At 41.0% G+C, this 24722-nt stretch overlaps 1 protein-coding gene across 3 annotated transcripts; it reads left to right on the top strand.

Annotated features, from left to right (window-relative positions):
* The first annotated feature begins 1965 nt into the window (after positions 1 to 1965).
* Positions 1966 to 21716, top strand: zgc:113337 (OX-2 membrane glycoprotein). 3 transcript variants are annotated; one of them, XM_024409379.2, is made up of 8 exons: positions 1967 to 2377; positions 3209 to 3274; positions 3412 to 3487; positions 5867 to 6187; positions 7072 to 7401; positions 14557 to 14841; positions 15285 to 15389; positions 20701 to 21716. In XM_024409379.2, the coding sequence occupies exons 3-8, from the start codon at positions 3415 to 3417 to the stop codon at positions 20709 to 20711; spliced, it is 1125 nt and encodes a 374-aa protein (XP_024265147.1). In that variant the 5' UTR covers positions 1967 to 2377; positions 3209 to 3274; positions 3412 to 3414; the 3' UTR covers positions 20712 to 21716. The 3 variants fall into 3 exon arrangements, with proteins under 3 accessions (XP_024265152.1, XP_024265147.1, XP_024265143.1); XM_024409375.2 differs by having other exon boundaries at positions 2035 to 2377; positions 3209 to 3279; XM_024409384.2 differs by lacking the exon at positions 3209 to 3274 and having other exon boundaries at positions 1966 to 2377.
* The last annotated feature ends 3006 nt before the right edge of the window (positions 21717 to 24722 follow it).

The following is a 24722-nucleotide window of genomic DNA, read 5'->3' as shown; positions in this document are numbered from 1 at the left end:
CCATTGAATATAGGATTTCTAAGAAGTGTGTTGTTTAATTTCCAATAGACTCAAATATCCTTAGATCTTTTAACAGCTTGTAATTTCAGGGAAATCAAATGATGATCAGAAAAGGGAGCAAATTGATGATTTACTGTACATCTATAACAAATTGATGATTTACTGTACATCTATAACAAATTGATGATTTACTGTACATCTATAACATTGATGATTTACTGTACATCTATAACATTGATGATTTACTGTACATCTGACACATTGATGATTTACTGTACATCTATAACATTGATGATTTACTGTACATCTGACACATTGATGATTTACTGTACATCTATAACATTGATGATTTACTGTACATCTATAACATTGATGATTTACTGTACATCTGACACATTGATGATTTACTGTACATCTGACACATTGATGATTTACTGTACATCTATAACATTGATGATTTACTGTACATCTGACACATTGATGATTTACTGTACATCTGAAACATTGATGATTTACTGTACATCTGAAACATTGATGATTTACTGTACATCTGACACATTGATGATTTACTGTACATCTATAACATTGATGATTTACTGTACATCTGACACATTGATGATTTACTGTACATCTGAAACATTGATGATTTACTGTACATCTGAAACATTGATGATTTACTGTACATCTGACACATTGATCTGACACATTGATTTACTGTACATCTATAACATTGATGATTTACTGTACATCTATAACATTGATGATTTACTGTACATCTATAACATTGATGATTTACTGTACATCTATAACAAATTGATGATTTACTGTACATCTATAACATTGATGATTTACTGTACATCTGACACATTGATGATTTACTGTATCATCTATTTACTGTACAACATTGATGATTTACTGTACATCTGACACATTGATGATTTACTGTACATCTATAACATTGATGATTTACTGTACATCATTGATGATTTACTGTACATTGATTGATGATTTACTGTACATCTATAACTGATTTACTGTAATCTGACACATTGATGATTTACTGTACATCTGAAACATTGATGATTTACTGTACATCTGAAACATTGATGATTTACTGTACATCTATAACATTGATGATTTACTGTACATCTGACACATTGATGATTTACTGTACATCTATAACATTGATGATTTACTGTACATCTGACACATTGATGATTTACTGTACATCTATAACATTGATGATTTACTGTACATCTATAACATTGATGATTTACTGTACATCTATAACATTGATGATTTACTGTACATCTATAACATTGATGATTTACTGTACATCTATAACAAATTGATGATTTACTGTACATCTATAACAAATTGATGATTTACTGTACATCTATAACAAATTGATGATTTACTGTACATCTATAATATTGATGATTTACTGTACATCTATAACATTGATGATTTACTGTACATCTATAACAAATTGATGATTTACTGTACATCTATAACAAATTGATGATTTACTGTACATCTATAATATTGATGATTTACTGTACATCTATAACATTGATGATTTACTGTACATCTATAACATTGATGATTTACTGTACAACGTAAGTTGTAAATTGTACAGTATCCCCCTGAGGTCACCCCTCCTCCAGCTAGCACTGTACATGTCATAAACCAGTCCCATGGCAAAATATGTAGAATAGTAGGACATTTGCTCTAAACCAGCAATATTTATCTTAGGCTCATGGCAAAATGTGTAAAGTAGCATGAGGTTAGCTATAAAACAGAACTATTTTATCTCTGCCCAGTTAAGAAAATATATATATCCCCCAGAAAACGTTTTTAAAAAGCCCAAATGTATTTACTCTCAAATGAATTAAAGTCTGGTTTCTATAAATAATTGATCTGAACTGCAACGCCTGCTTAGTTTCACTTCAGTGTGTCTCTGCGTCTCTGTAGTGATAGAATTGGTCGTACACTCCCTATGTACTTTAAATGCCAACCACTAGAGGGCAGCACTCTTACACCTCACGCTGTTGAAGCGATAGGTGCGCCTTTTTGTCCCCACTGCACACAAGTGCGATAAAAAGAACATGCAATTAATTCGCCCCAAAGCACGACTAGTGTTGGAACCATGACGTTCATACATTGAGAAAATACACATATTTCAGTTGATGCCAAACATCCTTTCTTATGCACACTATTTGGTCCTGATTTGTAGACTCACAGATGGGCGGTGTTTTATCTGGGGCTGTCTTTACAACCGTAAAAGACAGTCTATGAAATAGATGTAAATACACGGACGATGAAAGTATAGTGATCGGACTAGCTGCCAAAGTAACGCCCGCAAGCTACAACAGAGGTAAGCTTTTAATTATATTTTAAGATAAAGTTTCAGGATAGAAAGTGGCTTGTAGTGCCCAAAGTCGCTCTAATTATTAGGATACTACTTTGGATTTTTATATTCTGCATCATACACCAGTGAAATCTTTGTTTAAATGTTGATCCTTCATTGTTATTTGATCCATAGCTTATACTAGCTGTATTTGGCTGGGGTAAAAGGTATATTGTATTACTAATATGGTCCACTTAAATGTTGGTCGGCTCATGATTTCCTTTAATGTTGTGACAACATCAATGTGGTAGCAACAATATATAGCCTATTTGTAGCTAAAGAAGATAGTTTTCAGAGAGATGTGAGATGATTTCGTGCTCCCTTTTACTCTGGTCAAATTGACAAAGCAAAATGGGATTGTGTTCAGGAGCTAGCAGTTTTTTATATATTTTTTACAATAACTATTTTAAAGATTGTCAGGTGGCTTAATCTTATTCAAGAAACTGAAACACAGCCTTCTGGGTATGACTCAAAATAGCCTTTATTTTCACTGTGGAATCAAGGTTTTTCTTTTAGGTGTGTTAGGCTTTATTACGGGCTGTGCTTGGTCAGAAGTTATCATTTATCCTCAATGGAGCAAGTGGAGACTCATTCTGCCAGAGAAAGGCAGCTGGCCTGTGTGTAATGGCCCGTCCATTGATGGTAGAATGAAGCCCTTCATTTTGCCTTCACATTTCTAAGGTTAAGTAACTGCTCCTATGTTAACAGTTCAGAGGCAGACTTCCACACTGGATTAAGCCAGATTCATGGATGTGTGTGTTTGTTTCACCCTCTGTGTGTTCTCCTTATCTTTCATAGGAGACGTGTGTCAAGAGCAGATGTAAGATGAGGCTTGTTTAAACCACTCAAACAGTGTTCAGATCTGTAAGGTAACATCCTTTCAGATGATTGTACAGAAACATGGTTATTAAAAACGATTTTAGTCCGTGGTGGCCTACCCTGGTCCTGGAAAGCTTTGAACTTTGACCCCCGCCCATGAATGTCTACTCTGCCCAATGCAGACTATGATGTGTGAGTCCTCCCTGGTGCGATGCCTGCAGCTGTGTGTGTCCTTACTGATGGTGGTCAGACTGCAGGGTGAGTGGACAAAGCACTAGACATATTGACACATTTTTATTTCTATTAGTAAGTTCACCACATTATTGTGGTTATGCACGTTTCCACCAAACAATATGTTGTGTACAGTGTTACACATATACAGTGTCTTCAGAAAGGATTTATATCCCTTGGCTTATTCCACATTTTGCTTTGTTACTGCCTGAATGTATTCAAATAAAATAAATGGCTCACCCATCTACACACAATACCCCATAATGACAAGACGGAAACATGTTTTTAGTCATTTTCGCAAATTTATTGAAAATTAAATACAGAAATATCACATTTAGATAAGTACATTACATGACCTAAAGTATGTGGACACTTGCTCATCGAACATCTCATTCCAAAGTCATGGGCAATGATATGGATGGAGTTGGTCTAACCTTTGCTGCTATAACAGCCTCCACTCTTTTAGGAAGGCTTTCCACTAGATGTTGGAACATTGCTGAGGGAACTTGCTTCCATTCAGCCACAAGAGCATTAGTGAGGTTGGGCACTGATGTTGGGTGATTAGGCCTGGCTCGCAGTTGGCGTTCCAATTCATCCCAAAGGTGTTCAATGGGATTGAGGTCAGGGCTATGTGCAGGCCAGTCAAGTTCTTCCACACTAATCTCGACAATCCATTTCTGTATGGACTTTTCTGTGTGCATGCGGGCATTGTCATGCTGAAACAGGAAAGGGCCTTCCCCAAACTGTTGCCACGAAGTTGGAAGCACAGAATTGTCTAGAATGTCTTTGTATGCTGTACTGTTAACATTTCCCTTCACTGCAACTAACGGGCCTAGTCCGAACCATGAAAAACAGCCTCAGACCATTATTCCTCCCCCACCAAACTTTACAGTTGCACTATGGATTCAGGCAGGCAGCGTTCTCCTGGCATCCGCCAAACCCAGAGTCCTCCGTTAGAATGCCAGATGGTGAAGTGTGATTCGTCACTCCAGAGAACGCATTTCCACTGCTCCACAGTCCAATGGAGGCGAGCTTTACACCACTCCAGCCGACGCTTGACATTGCTCATGGTGATCTTAGGCTTGTGTGCGGCTACTCGGAAATAGAAACCCATTTCATGAAGCTCCCGATGAACAGTTCTTGTGCTGACTTTGATTCCAGAGGCAGTTTGGAACTCGGTAGTGAGTGTTGCAACCAGGACAGACGATTTTTACGGGCTGTGCGCTTCAGCACTCTGCGGTCCTGTTCTGTGGGCTTGTGTGGCCTACCACTTCGCCGATGAGCCGTTTTTGCACCTAGACATTTCCATTTGACAATAACAGCACATATGGTTGACCGGGGCAGCTCAAACAGGGCAGAAATTTGACAATCTGACTTGTTGGAATTTGGCATCCTATGATGGTGCCACGTTGAAAGTCATTGAGCTCTTCAGTAAGGCCAATCTACTGCCAATGTTTGTCTATGGAGATTGCTTTGCTGTGTGCTCGACCTGTCAGTAACAGGTGTGGCTGAAATAGTGGAAAGCAGACTGAAACAGATTTTCATCGAGGAAAATCCCTGTGCAAAACGTCCTAGTCCTTGCATATGAAAAGAAAATATGGAGAGTGGAACTCAGTAATGTGTTGTATTGGATTTATCTGAAACATAGAACTTTCTGTTCAGAACAAAAAGTAAATTGCTTTGCCACATTTCTTTCAATATTAATTTAGTGCCTTGTTGCAAACAGGATGCATGTTTTGGAATATTTGAATTCTGTACAGGCTTCTGTTTTTCGTTCTGTCAATAAGATTAGTATTGTGGAGTAACTACAATGTTGTTGATCCATTCTCTGTTTTCTCCTATCACAGCCATAAGCCTCATGGTGAAATCCCTGTGCGGTTTTCTTCCCCTCTGGGCAACTGAGTTAGGAAGGACGCCTGTATCTTTGTTATGACTGGGTGTATTGATACACCATCCAAAGTGTGATTGATAAATTCACCATCCTCAAACGGATATTCAATGTCTGTTTTTTTTATACCCATCTACCAATAGCTGCCCTTCTTTGTGAGGCATTGAAAAACCTCTCTGGTCTTTGTGGTTGAATCTGTGTTTGAAATTCATTTCTCGACTGAGGGACCTTAATGTATGTATGTGTGGGGTAAAGAGATGAGGTAGTCATTCAAAAATCATGTTAAACACTATTATTACTCACAGAGTGAGTCCATGTAACTTTTTGTGAGACTTTTACTCCTGAACTTATTTAGGCTTTCTAAAACAAATGGGTTCCATACTTATTGACATATTACATTCAGGCTGTAACACATCACAATGTGGAATAAGTAATGGGCAGATCAGTCAAACAACAAGTGCATGAGTTGTTTGACTGATCTGTGATCCCTGTTGTCCCCTCCCCTATCCATGTCCCAGGCAAGGTAACAGCCCCTGAGCGCATGGAGGCCCCAGTGGAGCTCCCCTTCACTCTGTCCTGCATGGTGTCTAAGGGGCGTGGGGACAGCCTGAAACAGGTGCGCTGGCTGGATGTCCAGAACAAGACTCTGTTGACCTACGAGCCCAGCCAGAAGGACAGCGTGAGCGGCCAGCAGCATGTAGAGCTGGCACCCTCCCCCAAGGACACCTCAGCCATCACCATCCGCAGGGTGGGCTTCAGAGACGAGGGCTGCTACACCTGCATCTTTGACCTTTACCCCTCAGGATCGCAGGAGGGACGCACCTGCCTCACCGTCACATGTGAATAGAAGAGAATGTTCAGATTTCCTCTTTGTCATTGCTGTGTTACTCTGTGATTGTAGTCTGAGTGTCACAGCTGAGTACATGGGCATGTCCCAATAATTGTTTTGTACTTCTCTCTTTCCTGCCCTCCTTCACTCCCTCCTTGCCAATCTTTGATCTTAGAGGAGTTAATCCCTCAACAGAGGGATGGAGGAAGGGGGCAGAGGTTTTCTGTATTCAGATACAGTGTCTGGAGGCGTTAAGGGGACAAACAACAGGAAGAAGGAGAGAGGATTAGAAAGAAAGGGCTGGACATAGGGTGTTTCTGGTCAGCAGCATGGGCACTCACATAACATTTAAAAGTAGCCTGTTGTTGATTCTGAACTCAATTTATACTCCATTGTCTGCCCATCCTTTGTTTGGTGCCTTTCTTTGTTCTCAGTGGACTCTGGTTCCTTGCTACCTGTCTGGAGAGTGATTCAGGAAAGGAGATACCTAGTCAGTTGCAGAACCGAATGCATTTAACTGAAATGTGTCTTCTGCATTTAACCCAAACCCTCAGAATCAGGTATTCACTCCTCTTTTGATAAACCTCTATACTATAGGGATGTACTCTGATGGATGTAGAGAGATGTCATGACTCCCATCCCCATGTGCTGTTGTCATATGTTCCTATATGTAGCATAGAAGCCGTGGGAGCAGACCCATGTATTTCTGACAGATCCTGTGCGGTCACAGACTGTGAGGAGGGGAGGGCTGAGGAGGGGAGAGGAGGGCTGAGGAGGGGAGGCTCATACTGCTAATCAGAAACTGCTGTTGCAGACAGAATGGTAGATGCACAGATAGCATAGTACGTGTGTGTCTATCTGTTTGTGTGAACATGTTGTTTTCCTCTCCTCCAGCCCGTGTGACTGCAGAGGGTAACAAGACAGCGGTGAGTGGTAAGGCGGTAGTCCTGTCTTGCTCCTATGGCCTGCCAGAGAAGGTACAGCAGGTGCTGTGGAGACACACAGCAGAGCAGGGGGACTCCAGCGGAGTAGCCTCCTATGCCATGCGCAGCGACCCCATGATCGAGCCGCCCTACCAGGAGAGGGCCTGGCTGACCCCCTCCCTCTCCCACAGCCAGCTGTCCATCAGACCAGTCAGCATCCAGGATGAGGGCTGCTACACCTGCGAGTACCACACCTACCCAGAGCGAACCAAGAGTGCTACCGTCTGCCTCATTGTCTTTGGTAGGAAAGGTTACTCTACATACACCTTCTTCACTGTCGTTGCCAGGGTTAAGCTAAACGTCCTCCTCACTGTCTAATAGCGTCTACAGTAATGATAGTAACTTATAGTAATGATAGTAACTTATAGTAATGATGATTAAATATATTGCCAGCATACCCACCTTCAGGTGCTTGCGCTTTCCACTGTGTTGAATGGGTTTAACTGTCGAGTGATGGGTAGTGCAAGACGTTTGAATCCCCAGCATGATAGTTAACATGATACAGACCTGACTGTGCTGAACAAACCAGACTGGTGAATGGTCTCTTTCACTCCATAGAGAAGAGTTATCACTCCTCTGTTATAGTAATATACAGTGCAGAGCCTAAAGTGAGAAATAATACTGCTGTTGTGATTGGCTGATGGTGGTCGATATGTTGTCAAATATTAGGTTAGAGCACTGGGAGTTTTTTTTGGCGGTTGCTTCTGCATAGTTTCACCTAAGGAAGGGAGGGAGATTATTTGACAAATGTGTGTGTGTGTGTGCACGAGTGCGTGCTCTGACCTCTGTGTCCACTGACAGCGTTGACAGTCTTAAATGACGGAAACTGTAGTAGTAACAGTGAAAGAGGCAACATGCCGCTACTTCTATTTGATGACCACTGCTGCTACAGTATTCTGTAGCCCAGAGGTTCTCCCTGAACAGATGTGTTCGATGTAAGCTGGGACCTGAAGGCAGCTCCAAAGGGATTGAGGTGGAAAGGAGTGTATCAAATACTGAGCTGTTCTTGACATGTTTGTGGCTGAAAATTAGGTCCATCTGTTGCTGGTAAGGGCTCTTCAGGGAAGAAGTACAGGTACACACACACACACACACACACACAGACACACACAGACACACAGACACAGACACACAGACAGACAGACAGACAGACAGACACAGACACAGACACAGACACACAGACAGACAGACAGACACACACACACACACATACACAGACACACACACACAGACAGACAGACAGACACACACACATACACAGACACACACAGACACAGACACACACACACACACACAGACACACACACACAGACAGACAGACAGACAGACAGACAGACAGACACACACACACACAGACATACACACACACAGACACACACACACACAGACATACACACACACAGACACACACACACACAGACATACACACACACACAGACACACACACACACAGACAGACACACACACACTAGTTCCAAATCAGTGTTCGTTCATCATTAGTTTTCTGGCTGTTTGAAGTTGTAGTAAGTGGTGTTTGTGTGATTAAGTGGAACACAAACCCAGGCTGATGGTGAATAGAACGGAATTGGAAGCTCTAACCCTGGCAATGGACTGGTACACTGGTACACACAGGCCTGGTATTGTGATGCAATCATTTCCACGTTATTTTGAAATGTTCTACCAACAGATGCTGGATTGCCATGGTAATGTAGAATGTTCATTAAAATGATGCTAACTGATGGCTGGTGGTGGCTCATGCAATTGGTGGCTCATGCAATTGACTCAACAAATCATAGCAAGGATTGAAGGGTACACTTCCTGATTTGACTTCCTGGCATGGGTACACTCAAAATGGCTGCCAGTCCACCCATTATGCCATCATTGACTTGAATGGAGACGTCCTTTCTATTCATTCTTATTTCTATGGCTGTGTCTCACTGAGGTAACACTGACAGAGAGTTTACATTCGCACTGAAGAATGGATCTATTAAAGGGAGAGAGGGGGGAGTAAAGTGTGACACCCAAAGTCATGACTGTATTACTGTTTCAGGCAGACAGTGCTCCCTACTGTCTCATCAACCCTCCCTCTCTCTCCCTTTTCCCGTTCTCTCCTTCTTGCTCTCCCTCTCTCTGTCTTTTCCCTGTCAGCCCAGTCAAACAGCAAGGCATTTGCATCAAATTGAACTCCCAGCGATTCAAACAGAAAAGCCTGTGCCATATCTCTCAATTTAATTATTTCAATTCAATTTCAATTCAAGGGGCATGGGAAACATATGTTAACATCGCCAAAGCAAGTGAACTAGATAATCAACAAAAGTGAAATAAATAATCAAATGAACAGTAAACATTACACTCACAGAAGTTCCAAAAGAATAAAGACATTTCAAATGTCATATCATGTCTATATACAGTGTTGTAATGATCTACAAAAGGGAAAATAAATAAACATAAACATGGGTTGTATTTACAATGGTGTTTGTTCTTCACTGGTTGCCCTTTTCTTGTGGCAATAGGTCACAAATCTTGCTGCTGTGATGGCACACTGTGGAATTTCATCCAGTAGATATGTGAGTTTATCAAAATTGTTCGGGTTTTTTTCAAATTCTTTGGGATTGTGTGTAATCTGAGGGAAATATGTGTCTCTAATATGGTCATACATTTGGCTGGAAGTTAGGAAGTGCAGCTCAGTTTCCACCTCATTTTGTGGGCAGTGAGCACATAGCCTGTCTTCTCTTGAGAGCCATGTCTGCCTACGGCGGCCTCTCTCAATAGCAAGGCTATGCTCACTGAGTCTGTACATACGATAGTCAAAGTTTGGGTCAGTCACAGTGGTCAGTTATTCTGCCACTGTGTACTCTCTGTTTAGGGCCAAATGGCATTCTAATTTTAAATGATTTATACTTTTACTTTCAATTCTTAAGTATATTTTAGCAATTACATTTACTTTTGATATTTAAGTATATTTCAAACAAAATACTTTTAGACTTTTACTGTGTGACTTTCACTTTTACTTGAGTAATTTTCTATTAAGGTATCTTTACTTTTACTCAAGTAGGGAAAGGGGGATACCTAGTCAGTTGTATAACTGAATGCATTCAACTGAAATGTGTCTTCTGCATTTAACCCAAACCCTCTAAATCAGAGAGGTGCGTGGGGCTGCCTTAATCGACATCCACGCCTTGCTCAGGGGCAGAACAACGGATTTGAACCTTGTTAGCTCGGGGATTCGATCCAGTAACCAAATGCTCTAACCACTAGGCTACCTGTCACCAAGTATGACAATTGTGTACTTTTTCCACCAATGATTAAAATGCTATCATTACCATCACCCCTACTGCCTGTACCACTACTATTTGGAAAAGTAATCACAACAATAATAATAATAATAATAATAATAACAACAATAATACTAATAATAATGAAGTTACTGATTACTATGCAGATATTATTCAGTGTCCCCAAGGCTATGGGAGGCAAATACATATTTGGCTGGAAGAGGAGCCGTTACTCATTCACCCATGAGTATATTTTGTTTTTCCTCTGAGATTAACAAATTACCATTTGGAATAAATGTAGTAATCTCTGTGAACAATGAATCTGATGGTGAGGAATATTTATCAGAGTAAAGGAGAAAGTGCATCTGTTTCTACCTCCCTTGTCGTGGAGAGACCACAAACACGCTCTTCTTTGGAAAGCCATGTCTTTTTACGTCTGCTGGTTTCTATTGCCAATTGGTGGTCACTCAGCCTGTACTTGGTAAGGATATGTCTCTGCTTCATATCTTTGACAGAGTAGAGATAATCAGCCAATTCATATTCTCTGTTCAGAGCCAGATTATAAGGGCACAAGACGAGACCCATATGCAGACATGGGAGGCAGATGGTTTGAGTCTTGATATTTATTAAACAATCCAAAAGGAGTAGACAAGAGAATGGTTGTGGACAGGCAAAAGGTCAAAACCAGTTCAGAGTCCAGGAGGTACAGAGTGGCAGGCAGGCTCGAGGTCAGGGCAGGCAGAATGGTCAGGCAGGCTCGAGGTCAGGGCAGGCAGACTGGTCAGGCAGGCTCGAGGTCAGGGCAGGCAGAATGGTCAGGCAGGCTCGAGGTCAGGGCAGGCAGAATGGTCAGGCAGGCTCGAGGTCAGGGCAGGCAGAATGGTCAGGGCAGGCAGGTCAGGCAGGCACAGAGTCCAGAAAACAGGCAAGGGTCAAAAAAAAAAAAACTATCAAAAGAGAATAGAAGCAGGAGTACGGGAAAACTGCTGGATGACTTGAACATACAAGATAAACTGGCACAGAGAGACAGGAAACACAGGGATAAATACACCAGGGATAATAAGCGACACCTGGAGGGGGTGGAGACAATCACAAGACAGGTGAAACAGATCAGGGTGTGACACAGATAGCAATTCAGTCAGCTTTGGGATTCTGTTACATTTTTCCAATGTTGTAAATATGAGTCCATAGATTGGTTCATGATTTAGTTTATTTGAATTCTTTCTTTTGAAGCAGTGCTGGTGTCAGCTTGGTTGGTGAGGTCCAACACCAGCTGACTAAGAGGGCTTGTTTCTGTGCTCAGCTCTTGGGTTTGAAGTGCTTTAAATTGGAGACTTGAATTTGGACTTGAATTTAGGTGTAGCCAAAATGTGAATCATATTTTTTGTACTTTCATTGCCACTGGAAAACGGCCCAATTCTGCCCGACATGAATTATCCAACATAATTCTGCATGTAGGGTTTCAATTGGATGTTTGTCCCACATTTTAAAGTCCAGTTTATTCAGTGGCCCCCAAATCTCACTTCCATAAAGAGCTATTGGTAGGATTACACTGTCAAATATTTTGGTCCAAATTTTATTTGGGTAGTTGATTTTGAATAATTTCATTTTAATTGCATGCAATGCTCTGAGGGCTTTTCTTTGAGTGCATTCACTGCCATATTAAAGTTTCCAGATGCAGATATGGTCAGACCAAGGTATGAGTAATTGTGAGTGTTCAATTATGGTGTTGTTCAAGGTTAATTTATTTTTGTGTTTCTGACATCTGGCTTTTTTTTCTGGAAAATCATCATTTTAGTTTTTTTATTTACTGCCAGGGCCCAATAATGGCAAAATTGCTCTACAATGTTAAGGTTCTGTTGAAGACCTTCTTTGGTTGGTAATAGAAGAACCAAATCATCAGCATATAGCAGGTACTTTGGGCTGCAGAATGGTCCAACATGTCTGCTAATTCATTATATAAATGATGAAAAGGTTTGCACTCAAACCGCAGCCTTGTCTCACACCTCGACGTTGCGAAAATAATGTTCTTTGGTTTTTGATTTTTATTGCACACTTGTTTTCTGTGTACATACATTTTATGAAGCAATTAACCTTAACACCAAGTCCACTTTGGAGAATTTTGAAGAATAGCCGTTCGTGCCAAATAGAATCAAATACTTTTTTAAAGTCAATAAAGCAAGCAAAGATTTTACCCTCTTTTTTTTGATGGACGTCTCTCTCTCTCTCTCTCCTCTCTCCCCTCTCCCCTCTCCCCTCTCTCTCTCTCTCTCTCTCTCTCTCTCTCTGCACTGGTATTCTGACCTTGTTATCATACTACTCTCCCTTCTCTTTTCCTTAGTCTGCATGTTTAAGAATGTTATTCTGTTTTTCTTGTTTGAAGTCTGGGTGGAGGAGGAAGACTGAGATTAAAATATAGGGAATAAGACTAACAAGGAGGGAAAGAGACTTGATTTCTTTCTCTGTACTGTATGACATCACAGTGCTATGTCAGTAGATAGCAGTCTTGGTACATATCACAGTGCTATGTTAGTAGAAAGCAGTCTTGGTACATATCACAGTGCTATGTCAGTAGATAGCAGTCTTGGTACATATCACAGTGCTATGTCAGTAGATAGCAGTCTTGGTACATATCACAGTGCTATGTCAGTCAGTAGCATACATGTCACAGTGCTTGTTAGTACATATCAGCAGTCTTGTACTATGCAGTAGATTAGTAGAAAGCAGTCTTAGCAGGTACATATCACAGTGCTATGTTAGTAGTAGCAGTCTTGGAAAGCATATCACAGTGCTAGTCTTGGTACATATCACAGTGCTATGTTAGTAGATATCAGTCTTGGTACATATCACAGTGCTATGTTAGTAGAAAGCAGTCTTGGTACATATCACAGTGCTATTGCAGTAGATAGCAGTCTTGGTACATATCACAGTGCTATGTTAGTAGATAGCAGTCTTGGTACATATCACAGTGCTATGTTAGTAGATAGCAGTCTTGGTACATATCACAGTGCTATGTTAGTAGATAGCAGTCTTGGTACATATCACAGTGCTATGTTAGTAGAAAGCAGTCTTGGTACATATCACAGTGCTATGTTAGTAGATAGCAGTCTTGGTACATATCACAGTGCTATGTTAGTAGATAGCAGTCTTGGTACATATCACAGTGCTATGTCAGTAGATAGCAGTCTTGGTACATATCACAGTGCTATTGCAGTAGATAGCAGTCTTGGTACATATCACAGTGCTATTGCAGTAGATAGCAGTCTTGGTACATATCACAGTGCTATTGCAGTAGATAGCAGTCTTGGTACATATCACAGTGCTATGTTAGTAGATAGCAGTCTTGGTACATATCACAGTGCTATTGCAGTAGATAGCAGTCTTGGTACATATCACAGTGCTATTGCAGTAGATAGCAGTCTTGGTACATATCACAGTGTAATGTTCTGTTGTCTGAATTCCTCCTGGGGTTGCTCCACCTCTACCACAGATCTACTCCAGATTGGTGGTTCATGTGGTTCAGTTGAAACGCCTGTTAAAACACTCTACTGCAGCTGTGCTATCAGCGCCAAATATCTGTGGCCAGCCAGATCAGTTCTCGCCAACACAAATGTTCTAAATTCCAATGAAAAACATTCCTACCACAGCTCTGAGAACAGACAATTGAAAACAGAGATTTTAGTTGCGTATGGATCTCAAGTACAGTATGCACATAGTCACAAGATTCCTACAGTTGTTAGTTTTTTCCCATATTGATTTTATCTGTGACATCCATTCTCTGTCCAAATAAGTCCATTTTCTCTTGTGATCCAAGTCATCAATTTTTTTACCTTTATTTAAATCGGCAAGTCAGTTAAGAACAAATTCTTATATACAATGAAGGCTTACTCTGGCCAAACCCTAACCCTATGGGACTCCCAATCACGGCCGGTTGTGATACAGCCTGGAATCAAACCTGGGTCTGTAGTGACGCCTCTAGCACTGAGATGCAGTGCCTTAGACCGCTGCACCACTTGGGAGTCACTAAGCAGGGCCAAGTCATAGTTAAGTCAACCCACCTGAAAACACACTGATTCACTAAGCCCAACCTTGATCTTTGATTATCTCTGTGTCTTCCCCAGTACTGCCTAAACCCCAGGTGAGCTACAAGAACACATCTCCAGGGGTGATCGAGGCCAACTGTACAGCCGTGTCACGGCCCCCGGTGGAGATAGTGTGGAACGTGGAGAGGGACAACCGAACTATGGGTCCCCCTGTGACATCACAGCTCCAGCAAGGGGATGGGACCACCTTGGTCATCAGCACCCTCACTGTCCAATCAGGGCTGCTGAAGGACGTGTCCGTCAAATGCCTGGTCCACCATAAGGGTCTGGAGTCACCCATCGCTGTGTCTATGAACACCAAGAGTGAGTGAGACAAACACGAATGTGCACGCACACACAGACATATACACATGCACACACATTGGGAGGAGACAGTGCTATGTTATCTTGGCTCAGAGCTAAGCTGATTTTTTTAAGGCATTGCCAAGTAGGGTTAATGAGTGTTCATTTCTAAATGGTCAAATCAGATATGTACATAATGAAATCCAAACTTATTCTGAACAAATCAACATGTACTTTTAAAAATTTAGAATTGTTTCTAGATGATTATCTTTCTCGCTCTCAATCTCTCTCTTTATCTCTCTCCCTCTCTCTTACTGTCTCTCTCTTACTCTCTTTCTCTTTCACTCTCTCCAAATCTCTATCTTATTCTCCCTCTCACTGTCTCTTTCTCTGTGTTTCTCTTAATCTCTCACTTTTTCTATTGTTCTCTGTCTGTCTCTGCTCTCCCTCTCTCTCTCCCCTAGTTGGGACAGCTCTGACCATCTTAATCTCTGTGACCACTGTAGCTGCTCTGCTGGTCATATGTCTCTGCTTCTGCCTCTGGAAGTGTTTCCTGCGCAAAGAAGATGGTGAGTGTGTGTGTGTGTGTGTGTATCAGTCTCATCTCTTTCTCTACCCCTCTTAGAGAAGAAGTCATCCTTCACTCTCTCCCTCCATAGATCTCAAAGAAGGTGTCCACTGACCTCATTGACCTCGTTGGCTATTTTGTAGCTCTCAGGCTAATGGTTGTCACCAGCATGATTCCCTACAGCTGGGATGGGGGGTTTTCTCCAGGAATCATTCAGTGTGTGTTTCTCTGTTTGTCATGGGAATTGTGTAGCTACAGTGTGTTTATGCTGTGTGTGTCTCTTGTGTGAGTGCCATATTGTTCCTGTTCCCTTCAGTTCCCTGGTATGTTCTGGCATGTGTTTTCCTGACTGCTTCACCACCTTGACATTCATTTACGAGGAAGTTGGTCATGGATGACCTGGTTGCTATTGTTTGGATGAGAGGTTTATGGCGCCACAGTGTGTATGTGTGTGTGTGTGTAAACACCCTCACAGTACAATAGTGATGGAAGAAACTGAGGTCATTCTGAGGTCATCACTTTCACTAATTGAGTGTTTGAGCACTTACAGTAGCCATGAAAACACCCTGGAATATAATGGTGTGTGTGTGTGTGTGTGTTTGAGAAAGAGATATGGAATTATGCATCCTTTGAAAATATCAAACCTGTGGTTGGCATTTGTATAATTTAACGATGCCCTAAAGACAAAAGGACAATTGTTTTACATTGTTTGCTAAATTTAACCAGATACCCTTAGGGGCCAAGGTGTATCCATTCCTGAATCTTAAAATTCACAGCCGTGACTTGTGTATGAGTGGGGGGAATCGATCACATGAAAATAGAGCTCTCTGTCCTTGTATCCATCCATCTCTATGCTGACAGCTGTCTCCAGTCACTACAGAGGAATTACAAACATAAAACTTTGCAGCTGGCCAGATGGAGCTGTTTTTAGTTGCTATAGTAGATCTGGTGGTTCTCAGAATGGTATAGGGAACCAATACAAGACGCTACCACCCCAACTTCACATGGGGGGAATTGACAGTCAGCTTGCCTATTACCTGCACTCAACCTGCACTTTGCCTGTTGCCCTAACTTTGGCCTATTTCTCTATGGACTATGGGGTATTTAATCTTAGGGATAGCCCCCTTTTTTTCAATTTCGCCTAAAATGACATACCAAAATCTAACTGCCTGTAGCTCAGGCCCTGAAGCAAGGATATGCATATTCTTGGTTTCATTTGAAAGGAAACGCTTTGAAGTTTGTGGAAATGTGAATTGAATGTAGGAGAATATAACACAATAGATCTTGTAGAAGAAAATACAAAGAAAAAAACAATAGTTATTTTTCTACCACCATCTTTGAAATGCAAGAGAAAAGTCCCAGTACTTGCCATCACTCTGGTTGTAATTCCGATGGTGTCCATACGATGGAAGCAGTGTATATGCAAAGTTTCAGACCGATAACTTGAAGCATGAGCGAACTACATGGCATTTAGTGTAAAGTCACCCAGGTACATTTGGGCAAATTGTGAAGGAGACATTGGCATTAGTATTAAATTTTTCTGCAAGAATATCGTCTGTATACTTGGACTTTGATCTAGCTTTTCCAGTATTAGCAGCCATATTATAAGTTTAACATTTGCAAAATAACCAGTTTTCATAACTTCATAACTCTGAATATTCTTATAATTTTTGTCCAAAAGGAAAAGGCATGCTGTCACAAAAGGTTAGCACCTACATTTTGCGACAGACAGATACTCCCGTAAAGCCCAGCTCATTGGCTATAGAGCTATCTTTGTTTGACCCCGATTGGTGCTTATTTGACAAAGATACAGTCGATCAAATGAAGATCAGCCACGTCATCGGTTTGCCATGAAGGCATCGCTTTCTGACCAAATTTGGTGTCCTATAGGATATACTACACCCCTAATGATATAATGAAGTCTGGTTACATCCTAGGATCTCTGAGGAATACATACGAATGGGATTTGCCTGGTTGAAACAAAGTTTAGGGTTAGATTTTCACCGATTCCTTTCTTTGCAAATTGAACGAGTGGAAATACAAAATCGATCGTGCATGCTTTATGGACCTTTTTAGGATATGAAAAATTATTTCTAACAAAACAACAACAAAAAAATATTTCTAACAAAACAACACTTCATGTTATCTCTGGGACCCTTTGGATGATAAATCAGAGCAAGATTTCAGAATGTAAGTACACATTTCACCTTCAGAGGTGAATTTATCAAACCTATCGCAGTGAAAAAAAAGTGTTTTGTTGTTAGGAGCTCTCCTCAAACAATAGCATGGCATTTTTCCACAGTAATAGCTACTGTAAATTGGACGGTTCAGTTATATTACCAAGAATTTAAGCTTTCAGCCGATATAAGACCCTTATATGTACCGACATTTGTTGTTTCTCTAAAATCTGCGATGTTGACAAAAGGCTCTGCAAGATTTACAGCTGTCCCGTTGATGGGACGCCGATCCTTAATTAAAAGAACCTCTGTGTCATCGCTGGTTTCAGCATTGCTAGTGCTCTGTGGAGAATGGAGATGTTATACATAAAGGATAGTAAGGGATACAACAAAGAGTGTGCCCAAACTCTCACAGTAATTGACCGTTAATTAACATAAACACGTTCAGCATCTCCTGGCTTCCACACACTGATGCAGACTGTTGAAACATCTACATTTTAAAAAGTCTAATAAATCCATGTAATATAGTCTACACCATCATAGTAAATCCATAATTTATTTTAGACAGGTCTAAAGAAACATGGTATGAAGAAAATGTAGCCTATTTCAGAAGAACAGAATAGCATATATTCTGAGTTGTTATTATTAGTAGCCTAGTGGTTAGAGTTGGGCCAGTAACCGAAAGGTTGCTAGATTGAATCTCTGAGCTGACAAGGTAAAAATCTGTCGTTCTGCCCCCGAACAAGGACGTTAACCCACTGTTCCTAGGCCGTCATTGTAAATAAGAATTTGTTAATATATTTATTTAACCTTTGTTTAACTAGACAAGTCAGTTAAGAATACATTCTTCTTTACAATGATGGCCTAGGAACAGTGGGTGTCACGCCCTGACCATAGAGAGCCTTTTTATTCTTTATTTTGGTTAGGTCGGGGTGTGACTAGGGTGGGTAATCTAGGTTGTTAAATTCTATGTTGGCCTGGTATGGTTCCCAATCAGAGGCAGCTGTTTTTGTTGTCTCTGATTGGGGATCATATTTAGGCAGCCATTTCCCCACTGTGTTTTGTGGGATCCTGTTTATGTGTAGTTGCCTGTGAGCACTTCATTTACTTCACGTTTCGTTCGTTCTTTATTGTTTTTGTGCGTTTCATTCAATAAACATGTGGAACCCATATCACGCTGCGCTTTGGTCCGGATGTTATTACGACGGTCGTGACAGTGGGTTAACTGGCTTGTTCAGGGGCATAACGACAGATATTTACCTTGTTAGCTCCGGGATTGACTCAACGCTCTAACCACTAGGCTACCTGCCGCCACTTCTTAACTGACAGTTAAATGAAGGTTAAAATATACATACTTTTTAAATGTTACGCCCTGATCTGGCTATGCCAGATGGCTGTAGGCTACACAGTTCATTTAGCAGACAAGATCTGCTTTGAATTACATGGCATTATTTTAGATTATTTTATAGTATAAAGAATTCAATTGAACATAGCTGAATAAAATAGAAAGGATAATTTCTCCAAATGATTTGAAGGAGTGCACACATGCGGCTATTCTGTGTTGAGCGGTTAACAAAGAAGAAGGTCCTCCTATATGCTTTATTTAGAGTTATTTATTTAACTTTAGTTGATGCAATTGATGCAATTAATGATGATTTGAAAAAAGCATGAAAGGCATGAGCTCTGCTCTGTTTCTTACGCAGGCTGCACACACTTCATCAGTCTCTCATTCACAATTTGACAAGCACTTGATCATATTCTCACCCATCAGACTATTCTTAATTTAATCTGGTCTTTACATATAGAATTATTATTTGATTATTATAATTTTGTTTGTACTTTTTACCTGTTTTTCTCCCCAATTTCGTGATATCCAATTGGTAGTTACAGTCTTGTCCCATCACTGCAACTCACAAAGGTGAAGGTCGAGAGCCATTCGTCCTCCGAAACACAACCCTGCCAAGCGGCACTGCTTCTTGACACACTGCACACTTAACCCGGTAGCCAGACGCACCAATGTGTCGGAGAAAACACTGTAAAATTGGCAACCGAAGTCAGCTTGCAGGCGCCCGGCCCGCCGCAAGGAGTCGCTAGAGAGTGATGGGACAAGAAAATCCCAGCCAGCCAAATCCTCTCCTAACCGCCTCATGGGTCTCCCAGTCACTACCAGCTGTGACACAGCCTGGGATTGAACCCGGGGCTGTAATGACACCTCAAGCACTGCAGTGCCTTAGGCCACTGCGCCACTTGGAAGGCCAGTGGAATTATTTTTTATTTCGAGTGGCCCACAAAACAAACTTCATCCGTAACCTGCACTCGAATAGTGAATGGAAGTTACGTGCTGTTATGGTTTCAAGCATAGGCAGCGAGTCCATAAGGCTAGGGGAAGCTAAGATTTTCCTAAAGTAAATTGAATTAAATTGCCTAAATTATATATCCTAATTACCATACTCCCGTCTATACAGAAATAAATACAATAATTCTAAATAGACTACTAAAGCATGATTTGGCCACAGAGGATTTTTACCTTATTTTTTAAAAACAAGTTGTGGATAGTTTTTTATCGTATTGCCTACAGTCTGAAGGAAAGGCAGCACGTGCAATTTGGGCAGATTGTTCTTGAGTTGCCACTGTCTGTCAAAAGTAGAGAGGCCAAGCCAGGCATGTAGCAATATTTGTTTTAAACATTGCAGGAAAACATTGTTTAGAAAGGAAAGGGTTGATGCTGTAAAGCTCCTGCACGTCATCTCCAGCGGACACATTTGCTAACAGGTATTGTGTCAATTCAAAACTTGCACAAGACAGTTCACATAATTGTCCATTTAAAGAAATGTACCTAATTTATGAATTACTACTTTTAACTAATATTCAATACTTAATCCAGAGATACCTACCTTTGCCTCAATTTGGCATTCTCGTCCAGATCATAATGGCGTTTGTATTTCTTTATGATAGCCACACTTGCAGCTAAATATCATTTCATTTTGGGGGGTAAATACAGGGAAATATATTTCTAAAAGTCACCTTGCCCTAAGGAGATTTACAGTTATCAAAACTTCACGCCAGGGTGTATTCTCTCTCTGTCTGTTTCTTTTTCTCTCTCCTTCACTCTCTCTCTCTCGTTCCTCTGCACAGACGGAGTCTGAAAGGAGGAAGTGATATTCAGCCAATCAGAGACTGTTCCTCAACATTCTGCTGCACCTTCAGAAGTGAAGCAAGGCCCACCTCAAGAAGAGGACACAATACAATCCATCATGACCAACATCACAGGGTCACTGAGAATCTGAATCCATCCACTCAAAACACCAATTGTTTAGTCACAATGGCTTGTACTCACCAGTTTCAAGAGTTTCTCATAGTAGGAGTGCTGATATGCGATCAGATTTCCCTTTCAGATCATAATAAATAAGATTACATGGACAGTCACATACCTGACCCTAGGTCAGCACTCCTACTCTGAGACTCTTTGAATACGGCCCAGAATAATCACAACACATCCTAACAGATCTGAACCTAACCTTGTCCTCTGATAACCCCAATCAGCATCGATATATATCAGGAGGTGTGATGCTGACTAATGATTTTATTCTTGTAACTGCCTTGGATTCTTTGTGCTATTGTAAAGTATGTTCCCGAGATGAAAGGGACTACGTCTGTGGGACAACCATGAAAACTCTGAATGAGAAGTGACAATACCTTAGTCTGCCAGGGTATTACAGTATTCAGTGGCCCTCACGTCTTGTGATACACTGAATGCAGAAGAGATGAGTAGTTATTGTATGGAATTTACAAACTTTAAAGTCCCACTTTAGACCACTGTAATGCAGCTTCTGTGGAGGACCTACCCTTTTGAACCCCCCAGAATGCACTCTATTTTCATTCTATTCTCAGTGTTTCATGGGACAGCCTGCTTTGCCAAGTTATTTGCCAATTAAGTGTACATAATGTGTATGCGACTGACAGTATTTAGCTAAGTGTGATTTCTTTCTGGAACCTCCTACAGATGTAGGATCTTAATTTGATCACCATGTGGAGGGAGAATTTTCCTGCAATGTAGTGTATTTGAGGCTTAAAAAGACTTCTAAACTTTGTAATTTCCACTTTGAAATTTCAGACTTGATTTTCCCTTATGAAAAATTGGTAACACTTTATTTGAAACCCAGTGTCATAACAAGTTACCATGTCATAATATGTCATAACAACTGACATAACTTGTCAAAACCTGTCATAATATTGTCATAACACTGTCATGACCCATATATTTACACATGTTGTGACATACAGTATATTGCGTTTCTTAAATACTTTGTGGATGTTGTAATGAATTCTTTACAGGTATCATATTTCAAATAACTTCACCATCCTGTGTCACTTTACTTGGACTAAGAAAATACACTTTATGACACTGTTAAGAAGCATTATGACCATCATAAAGCCAGATAGGCCTATCAGGTACCTTCCCTAATGTCAGTCATCAGTCAAAAAGAGGGTGTCTTGTCCTGCTCCTGAAACATGCACCTGTATTCATCCCAGTCATCAGCAACAGAGCATTGGGGTAGGTGCATGTCTGACACCAATTACAATAGTCATTTAACATGGTCAATAAATACAAAAATCTATAACATAAACATAGTGTTGACATGAAGTGTTTGCCCTTGTGTGGTAGGTTTTGTGGGGTTTGACACTCTTATGTAGGTGTCATAACCAGCCATATAATAATGCAATAAATGTCACAACAGGTCTACATATATGTATCGTGACAGTGTTATGACCATATTATAACAGGTTATGACAAGTTATTTCAACTGTTATGACATATTATGACCGCATCAAGTAAAGTGCTCCTGAAAAATGGATCATCTCCTACAAAAATGTCATATCCCACCTAATAATTCACATGTTCTGTTGCTGCAGGATTGTTTTCCTGCTGTATCAAACTGGCTCAATTTAAAATCCTACATCTGTTGCATGCTGGCAATGATAAAGCTATCTGTAAGGGTTCAACCGCAGGTCTCAGACATAGACCACTTACTCAGAACTCTAGCAGAGTTGGCGAGAGGGTGGTGGAATATATGCTCAGATAAAAAATATTTTATAAAATGATACCATTAATGCCATTTTTATCATGGGGAGGGTGAATAACTGTAGTTATGAGTTGTTTGTGAGTGTGTGTGTTTTCAGATTCCATGGTCAGATGGTTTAATGTGATTTCCAGTAGAAGACGTGTATAAATATGTGCAATGGCTTCCCTTTTGAATCACTGCCACCAAGGAGTGGCCAGGCCATCAGTATTATCAGGTCTCTGCAGATTTAAGCTTCATGAAATGCTGAACTGATTTACTTAATCTGTATTGGCATCAGATAGCAGTCAAGGTTAATTGCCTTTTTAGGAGAAAACTGTCATGGTTTGCTATCATAATGCATCTTCTGTGGTACTTCTCTAATTGCGTCATCATACACGTCACTTTACTTAGAGGTTTTTCCCAGTATGTACATTGACTGCTGTGGTATGTGATGTAACCATTGAATATGTGTGTGGGGGGGCTCTTACCAGATAACATGTGTTTCATATTGTACCTTCTCCCAGAGTCACTTCACATGCTGAAGAAGCAACTAACCACATCAAAGGTCAACACAGCCCCCCCCCCGTATGAAGGAAGATGCTGTCACTTGAAAATGTACTGTGTGATGAAGACGTGATGAAATGTAAGATAAAAACATTTAGAAAAAGGTCTGGTGTATTACTGTTTACAAAATAATTGACACTTAATACTGAACATTGAAAGTTGACAAAACAAAACTGAGGTTTTTGAGTTTGTATCCCAGGAATGGAATTCTGGGGCCAGTCTCTGTACACCTGGATTGACTTTAAAGAGAGAGGGGGGAAAGGTGGAATTATTCTCCTCTTGGCTGTTTGTCCATATCTGGCTTCCATATGCACTTTGTTCCAAGTCTGTTTTATCCTGAGCCGTGGTGTTTGATAGGGGTACCGAGCTTTGGAGAATAAAAACACACACACACACACAGCTTCAAATAGGCCAGCATCAATCTGTAAGGGCAGCTCTGCAGTGAAGGCTGGTTAAAGTGTGTTTATTAGCTCTGTGTCAAACACTGCCCTCTGTGACTGCCCTCTGTGACTGCCCTCTGTGACTGCCCTCTGTGACTGCCCTCTGTGACTGCCCTCTGTGACTTCCCTCTGTGACTGCCTTCTGTGTGGGACTGTGTTCTCTTGGCTTGGTGTGCAGTAGAACAGATTATTGTCTGAAAATTGAATGTTTTCTTATGAGAGATCAGATCACTAGTTTTCCACGCAGTTTTAGCATGGCCAGGAATGTGCTTGTGTGTCTTCAGAACTAAATCCACAACCTGTTCCATTTCTTATGCACATTGTACACTCAAGAGGAATAGGTGCTTTCTCTATCAGTATAAGGTTTGATCACGGAATAGTACTGGAATCTGTCATCATTCTCACGTTTGCTCCAAACCCCCCCTCCAGTGACACCCAGTTTCCATCATACTAATGAGACTGGGTGTAGTGTGTTGTTAGGGTTGATTTTGGACCAATCCCACAGTCATACCCCTCTTATACATCTTGTCCACCCTGTCATCAGGTTTCTGGGACTGTAGTGCGATGAAGTCACATGATTTCTGTATGACCTCAATCTGGATGCAGTCTGCCATTTCTCTCTCACCACCCATCTACCACCCCTCCATCCATCCATCCATCCATCCATCCATCCATCCATCTACCACCCCTCCATCCATCCATCCATCCATCTACCACCCCTCCATCCATCCATCCATCCATCCATCTATCCACCCATCTACCACCCCTCCATCCATCTATCCATCCATCTACCACCCCTCCATCCATCCATCTATCCAGCGATCTACCACCCCTCCATCCATAAATCTATCCACCCATCCATCCATCCATCCATCCATCTACCACCCCTACATCCATCCATCCATCTATCCATCCATCTACCACCCCTCCATCCATCCATCCATCTATCCATCCATCTATCCATCCATCCATCCATTATCCATCTACCATCTATCCACCCATCCATCCATCCATCATCCATCTATCCACCCACCCATCCATCCATCCATCCATCTACCATCTATCCACCCATCCATCCATCATCCATCTA

Source organism: Oncorhynchus tshawytscha, linkage group LG03 (assembly GCF_018296145.1).
Source record: "Oncorhynchus tshawytscha isolate Ot180627B linkage group LG03, Otsh_v2.0, whole genome shotgun sequence".
NCBI classification, from domain to species: Eukaryota; Metazoa; Chordata; class Actinopteri; order Salmoniformes; family Salmonidae; genus Oncorhynchus; species Oncorhynchus tshawytscha.
The sequence above is the reverse complement of the archived record's forward strand: the minus strand, read 5'-3'. Positions and strand labels throughout refer to the sequence as shown.

Excerpts from the sequence above, each read along its gene's own strand:
- zgc:113337 (XM_024409384.2), top strand. The coding sequence starts at position 3,415 with ATGATGTGTGAGTCCTCCCTGGTGCGATGCCTGCAGCTGTGTGTGTCC. Across the intron at positions 7,402-14,556 it reads CGTCTGCCTCATTGTCTTTG|TACTGCCTAAACCCCAGGTG; the intron begins GTAGGAAAGGTT and ends TGTCTTCCCCAG. Across the intron at positions 14,842-15,284 it reads TGTGTCTATGAACACCAAGA|TTGGGACAGCTCTGACCATC; the intron begins GTGAGTGAGACA and ends TCTCTCCCCTAG.